General features: G+C 52.7%; 1 protein-coding gene across 1 annotated transcript; it reads left to right on the top strand.

Annotated features, from left to right (window-relative positions):
* Positions 1-4,802: 4,802 nt before the first annotated feature.
* Positions 4,803-6,012, top strand: FBLL1 (fibrillarin like rRNA 2'-O-methyltransferase 1). Its single transcript, XM_012780954.3, has one exon. The coding sequence runs from the start codon at positions 4,803-4,805 to the stop codon at positions 5,748-5,750; it is 948 nt and encodes a 315-aa protein (XP_012636408.3). The 3' UTR covers positions 5,751-6,012.
* The last annotated feature ends 1,251 nt before the right edge of the window (positions 6,013-7,263 follow it).

Here is a 7,263-nt window from a genome sequence, read left to right on the forward strand (position 1 = left end):
TAAGTTTTTTAGTTTGTTGGTTTGTTTTTTGTTTTTGTTTTTTTTTTTTGAGACAGAGTCTCACTTTGTTGCCCAGGCTAGAGTGAGTGCCGTGGCGTCAGCCTGGCTCACAGCAACCTCAATCTCCGGGGCTCAGAGATCCTACTGCCTCAGCCTCCCGAGTAGCTGGGACTATAGGCATGCGCCACCATGCCCAGCTAATTTTTTGTATATATATTTTTAGTTGGTCAATTAATTTATTTCTATTTTTGGTAGAGATGGGGTCTCGCTCAGGCTGGTTTCGAACTCCTGACCTTGAGCAATCCTCCCGCCTCCGCCTCCCAAAGTGCTAGGATTACAGGCGTGAGCCACCACGCCCTGCCTGTTTGTTTTTGAGACAGAGTCTTATTCTGTTGCCCGGGCTAGAGTGCCTTGGTGTCAGCCTAGCTCACAGCAACCTCAAACTCCTGGGCTCAAGCAATCCTCCTGCCTCAGCCTCCTGAGTAGCTGGGACTACAGGCATGCGCCATCATGCCCAGCTAATTTTTTCTATATATTTTTAGTTGGCCAATTAATTTCTATTTTTAGTAGAGTTGGGGTCTCTCTCTCTCTCTTGCTCAAGCTGGTCTCGCACTCCTGACCTTGAGTGATCTTTCTACCTCGGCCTCCCAGAGTGCTAAGATTACAGGTGTGAGCCACAGCGCCTGGCCGAGACTGCATCAGTTCTCAAGAAACGGATTAGTAACCCAGAGAGTGGGTTGCTATGAAGCCAGGACACCCCCGGGTTTTCTCTCTTCCCACATGTTGGCTCCCCCTCTGAACTTCTCCACCATGTTATGGGGCAGCACAAACACCCTTACCAGAAGCCAGGGCCATACCCTTGAACTTCCCAGCCTGCAGAACCATGAGCTAAATAAACCTCTTTTCTTCATAAATTGCCCAGTTTTAGGTATTCTGTTATAGAAACACAAAACAAACTAAGGCAGTCGATTAATGTCCAGCCTCCCAGTCTGCAGTGGAACAATTCTGAGATGCTTCCACACAGTTTCTCTGAGGGTAGCCAGAGCACTTGAGCCCCCTTTGCCCAATGTGGTAATCTGCTCGATCATGCACCCTTTCTTAGCCTTTCTATCTTCTCCGTCTTGTTCCCCACCCCCACAGGTGCTTCCTGGGACCGCCTCACAAATAAACAAGTCCTTGTCTCAGGCAAGGTCTCTACCATTCAAAGTTCTCCAGAGAAATGGAACCTGTAGCATATACACGTGCGTGTGTGTGTGTTTGTGTGTGCATGTGTGAGTGAATTGGCTCATGTGATTGTAGAGGCTGGTAAAATCCAAAATCTGCATAGCCAATGTTCCAGGTCAAAGGTTCCCAGGCAGGAAGAACTAATGTGCAGTTGAAAGGCCATTGGGTAGAAAAAATTTCTCTTCCTTTTGGAGGGTCAGCCTTTTGTTTTATTCAGGCCTTCAACTGATGAGATGAGGCCCACCCACATCATACAACAACCTGCCTTATGAAGTCTAACAACTTAAATATTAATTTCACCCCAAAACACCCATGTAGGCCGGGTGTGGTGGCTCACGCCTGTAATCCTAGCACTCTGGGAGGCCAAGGCAGGTGGATCACTCAAGGTCAGGAGTTTGAAACCAGCCTGAGCAAGAGAGACCCCATCTCTACTTAAAAAAAAAAAAAAAAAAAAAAAGAATAGAAAGAAATTAATTGGCTAACTAAAAATATATAGAAAAAATTGGCCAGGTATGGTGGCTCATGCCTGTAGTCCCAGCTACTCGGGAGGCTGAGGCAGCAGGGTTGCTTGATCCCAGGAGTTTGAGGTTGCTGTGAGCTAGGCTGATGCCATGGTACTCTAGCCTGGGTAACAGAGCGAGACTCTGTCTCAAAAACAAAAACCAAAAACCCATGCAGAAACACCCAGAATAATATTTGACCAAATATCTGGGCACCTCATGGTCCACTCAAGTTGACACACAATTAAGCCTCACAGGGTCTGATTTTTTGGGGAAACCCAAATTAAGACGCCAAGTGTAGCTCATCATTTTGGAGAACATTCTTTAGTTTGCAGAGAGAGTGGAAACCTCCTAGGAGAGTATTTTACACGAGTATTTTACTTACCTCAGGAACCAAACATTTCACTCTCTGACCCTTGTTCACATTCTAATGCATACACCTCTGGCCCCCATTAAGGAGGCGCTCTAGTCATCAGGGAAAACCAGGCCTGGCATCGCTGTCCGTGCATGTGAGGCAGTCAGAGCTGTGGTCCAGGATGGAACGAGAGCTTTGCCGTTTGCATGTCTGGAGCGTTCAGTGCCGCCTGCCTGATGTATGCTCAGATCTTCAGATACACTCTGTCACTCTCTCTGGACCAGGTACTTAGTTCCTCCAATAGAGAGGTTGCCCAGTTGCTTACACCGCCTACACCAATTTCCCAGGCTCTTGGGTGAACCCCAACCCCCCTCCCCTGCAGTAGCCAAAATGGCCTCGATTGGTGTCGCTGTCCATGGTGCTGACCACATGCTAACGCCTATGCATCTTTGTTGCTGTCCTTGGTTCTGCCCAATGGTTCTTTTTTTTTTTTACTATCAAGATGCTGCAGATTAAAAAGAGTGGAATTTTGAAGCATAGATGAGAATCCAAGAATAAACATGACAGTCTGGCTCTTGCTGAACTGTGTTATGAGATTTAGGGTACTGACCTGTGTATCCCCATTCACACGGAAGAATCAACACATTTTTTTTTTAAAGACAGAGTCTCGCTTTGTTGCCCAGGCTAGAGTGAGTGCCGTGGTGTCAACCTAGCTCACAGCAACCTCAAACTCCTGGGCCCAAGCAATCCTGCTGCCTCAGCCTCCGGAGCAGCTGGGACTACAGGCATGTGCCACCATGCCCGGCTAATTTTTTATATATATATATTAGTTGGCCAATTAATTTCTTTCTATTTTTATAGTAGAGACGGGGTCTCACTCAGGCTGGTTTTGAACTCCTGTCCTTGAACAATCTGCCCGTCTTGGCCTCCCAGAGTGCTAGGATTACAGGTGTGAGCCACCGCGCCCGGCCCAAGCAACACTTTTTTTGCTGACTAACATCTCCAGAACAGGTTCTGGGATTTAGCACAGTTGGGGTAGTAGTGCAGAGCTAAGCAGGAAGCACCCAGAGCTGCAGTTTTCAGACTATTCACCACAGCAGGGGAGCTGCTAAACTTTGGCAATCCATGGCTTTTCATTTTCCTCTTTCTGATTTCCCGTATTTGGATGCATCGGAAAGTCCTGTGAATTATACCTTATAAATATCCCTTGGATTCTTCCACTCCTTCTTACCCTGCCACCACTTCCATGACAACAGTGATCACCACCACTACTGCCATCACCACCCTCATTCTGTTAGTTCGAATCATTTCTTGCAAAGATCACTTTTTTAGAATAAAACTTCCAAAGTGGAATAGCTAGGTCAAAGCATTGATACATTGTTTAAGTGTCTTACAGTATCTGTATCAATGTGCATGCCCAACAAACTTTTCGAAGAGGACCAGTGCCACTCTCTGAGGGCAAAAGCTTTAACAGTAATACATGTATCTAAAAGAAAGCAAAAAAAAAAAAGAAAAAAATGGTGCATTTAATTGTATGTAAACTATACGTCAATAAAGAGATTGACCAAAAGAAATGTGTAGAAATCCAAACAAAAAAGCTAATGCTGGCCAGGTGTGGTGGCTCATGCCTGTAATGCTAGCACTTTGCGAGGCTGAGGCAGGAGGTTCGCTTGAGGCCAGGAGTTTGAGACCAGCCTGAGCAAAAGGAAGATCCTGTCTTTACAAAAAGTAGAAAAATTAGCCGGGCCTGTAGTGCACGCCTGTAATGCCAGCTATTGGGAAGGCTGAGACAGGAAGATCACTTGAGCCCAGGTGCTTGAAACTGCAGTGAGCTATGATGACGCCACTGCACTCCAGCACAGATGACAGAGTGAGACTTGGTCTCTAAAATAAATAAATAAATAAATAAATAAATAAATAAATAAATAAATAAAAGCTAATGCTTACAGCGCACTTAGCAGATAGAATGATGAGACAGATTAAGAAGCTTGCCCAAACTCAGACAAGATCCTCAAAGTCAGGTAAGCTTCCTGAGACCACACAGCAAGCAAGTGGCACAGCAAGGATGAAGCTGATGTTCATCTCCCCTTTTCCCGCTGCAGAGACGTCCCTGTCCCCACCGCACAGGGAAGATGGGGAGGGGGAAGGGTGGCCGAGGAGACGTCCCTGTCCCCACCGCACAGGGAAGATGGAGAGGGGGAAAGGTGGCCGAGGAGACGTCCCTGTCCCCACCGCCCGGGGAAGATGGGGAGGGGGAAGGGTGGCCGAGGAGACGTCCCTGTCCCCACCGCACAGGGAAGATGGAGAGGGGGAAAGGTGGCCGAGGAGACGTCCCTGTCCCCACCGCCCGGGGAAGATGGGGAGGCGGAAGGGTGGCCGAGGAGACGTCCCCGTCCCCACCGCCCGGGGAAGATGGGGAGGGGGAAGGGTGGCCGAGGAGCAGGCTGCGTCTGCGCGCGGGCGGGGAAGCGGGGCTTCCGGGGCTGCGGGGTCGCCCAGGCGGGTGTGATGCAATCACGCCAGGCGCTGCGTCAAAGGACCGCTCCGGGGATGCGGGGACTGCGGTAGAGCCGGCCCGGCGCGCCCCCGCCGCGAAGCGCGCGGACGACCACTGCCACCAACCCTCGTCCCCCGCAAAGAAGACCACCCAGGGCCCCGCGACCCCGGCAGCCGCCCCGAGCACCGGTAACGCTGAGGGCCGTGCCCGGCCGCCCGGGCGCGCCATGAAGCCGGCGAGCTCGCGCGGGGGCGGCGGCTGGGGCGGCGGCTGGGGCGCGGGGCGAGGCGGCGAGGGCGGCGGCGCGGCGGGCAAGGCGGGCTTCGGGGCGCGGGCGCGCGGCGGCGGCGGGGGCGGCCGGGGCCGGGGGCGCGGTGGCGGCGGCGGCGGCGGCGGGGGCGGCCCGCGGCGGGGCGGCGCGGCCAAGAGCAAGAGCCGCCGCAAGAAGGGCGTCATCGCCGTGTCGGTGGAGCCGCACCGGCACGAGGGCGTGTTCATCTACCGCGGGGCGGAGGACGCGCTGGTCACGCTGAACATGGTGCCCGGCCTGTCGGTGTACGGCGAGCGGCGCGTCACGGTGACCGAGGGCGGCGTGAAGCAGGAGTACCGCACGTGGAACCCGTTCCGGTCCAAGCTGGCCGCCGCCATCCTGGGCGGGGTCGACCAGATCCACATTAAGCCCAAGTCCAAAGTGCTGTACCTGGGCGCCGCGTCGGGCACCACGGTCTCCCACGTCTCCGACATCATCGGCCCCGACGGGCTGGTCTACGCGGTCGAGTTCTCCCACCGCGCCGGCCGCGACCTGGTCAACGTGGCCAAGAAGCGAACCAACATCATCCCGGTGCTGGAAGACGCGCGGCACCCGCTCAAGTACCGCATGCTCATCGGCATGGTGGACGTGATCTTCGCCGACGTGGCGCAGCCGGACCAGTCGCGCATCGTGGCTCTGAACGCGCACACCTTCCTGCGCAACGGGGGCCACTTTCTCATCTCCATCAAGGCCAACTGCATCGACTCCACCGCCTCCGCCGAGGCTGTGTTTGCCTCGGAGGTGAGGAAGTTGCAGCAGGAGAACTTGAAGCCTCAAGAGCAGCTGACCCTGGAGCCCTACGAGCGGGACCACGCCGTGGTCATCGGAGTCTACCGGCCCCTCCCCAAGAGCGGCGGCAAGTAGCGCCAGCCCCGCTCTCCTCGCCGTCTCCCCGGGCCCGTGCTGTGCTGGGTGTCATTATGGATGTGCCTCCTCTGTATTTCGTTTTGTTGTTTTTCTATTAAACAGCATAAAGAAACAGTACCCAGGAGTCTGGTGGGGCCAGGCAGGGCTTTGCCGCGGTAACAATCTCCCGCGAAATCGCAGAGCCCTAAAACAGCTGGTGTTGGGGCCCGCCAGGTAGCACAGCTGTGCCCGTTCTACTCGCGCAGGTCCCTGAGTCCCACGCGCCTCCTCTAGGGCAGGGGAAAGAGAGCTGGCGAATTGCTAATGAGCCGTTAGTGCTCCCGTCGGAACTGATGGGGCGCTCTGCTCACCTTGGCCAAGTCCCATCACCAAGCCTGCCTCCAGGAAGGGGCCCTGGGTATTGACGGACAGTAACACAGTCGAACCCCTCCCCCCATCTGTCTGCTGCATTTTTTTTTTCTTTGTAGGGGGGGTAGTGAGGAGGGAGGTTCAGTTTCCCTTTTTTTTTTTTTTTTTTTTTTTGAGACAGTCTCACTCTGTCGCCCTGGGTAGAGTGCAGGGGTGTCATCATAGCTCACTGCAGCCTCAAACTCCTGGGCTCAAGTCATCCTGCCTCAGCCTCCTGAGTAGCTGGGACTGCAAGCATGAGCCACCATGCCTGGCTCATTTCAAAGCCAAAGTCTTAACCACAATAAGTTTTTAGTACTTATTCTTCAACTAAGTCCTTTTGCATCCACTGTTCCATGTAATCATCACACCAGCCCTGAGATGGCTTTGATACCATTTCCATATTTTATGTGGAGCAACAGAGCTTCTGAAGGTAAACAAGTTGCCCCAGTGGTTTTTTTTTTTTTTTTTTTTCTTTGAGACAGGGTCTCACTCTGTTGCCTGGGCTGGAGTACAGTGGCATCATCATAGCTCACTGTGGCCTCCAAGTCCTGGGCTCAATGGATGCTCCTGCTTGAGCTTCCCAAATAGCTGGGACTACAGGTGTGCACCATGCCTAGCTAAGTTGCCCAAATTTATACAGCCAGTAAAGAGGCAGAACTTAAACCGCCAGCGTGTAGGGCTCCAAATACCCTGCTATTTCCCTGGCTCCAGTGGGATTTTATCTCTTTCTGCCCCCATGGCATGCACTGGGACACATGCTCTGTGGCCTCATTGTGTTCTTTCTCCCCACCCCACAGTGCTGCCCCTTTCTTAGGTTTTACAATAGCAAAACAGGGCAGGGGCACAGGACATGGGTCCATCTAGCAGATGGTTCCCACTGCAGGGCATAACATACCCAAAGTGGCATCACCAAATATTTGCAGAACAGCCAGAAAAGTTACTCCCAGGAAGTACCTGTCTCTGCAGACAGTTCCTGCAGACCCTGAGATGCTGGGTGAATTTGCCTTCCTGGAGATGTGTTTGGGCAGAGATTGTGGTTAGTCTGCTTTTTCTGAGGGTGTACTTCCTGCAAAACAAAAAAGATAAGTTACTATACTTTTATTTGTTTGTTTGTCTGGGG

This window comes from Microcebus murinus, chromosome 21 (genome assembly GCF_040939455.1).
Source record: "Microcebus murinus isolate Inina chromosome 21, M.murinus_Inina_mat1.0, whole genome shotgun sequence".
Classification (NCBI taxonomy): Eukaryota; Metazoa; Chordata; class Mammalia; order Primates; family Cheirogaleidae; genus Microcebus; species Microcebus murinus.

Coding starts and splice junctions, on each gene's coding strand:
- FBLL1 (XM_012780954.3), top strand. CDS start 4,803: ATGAAGCCGGCGAGCTCGCGCGGGGGCGGCGGCTGGGGCGGCGGCTGG.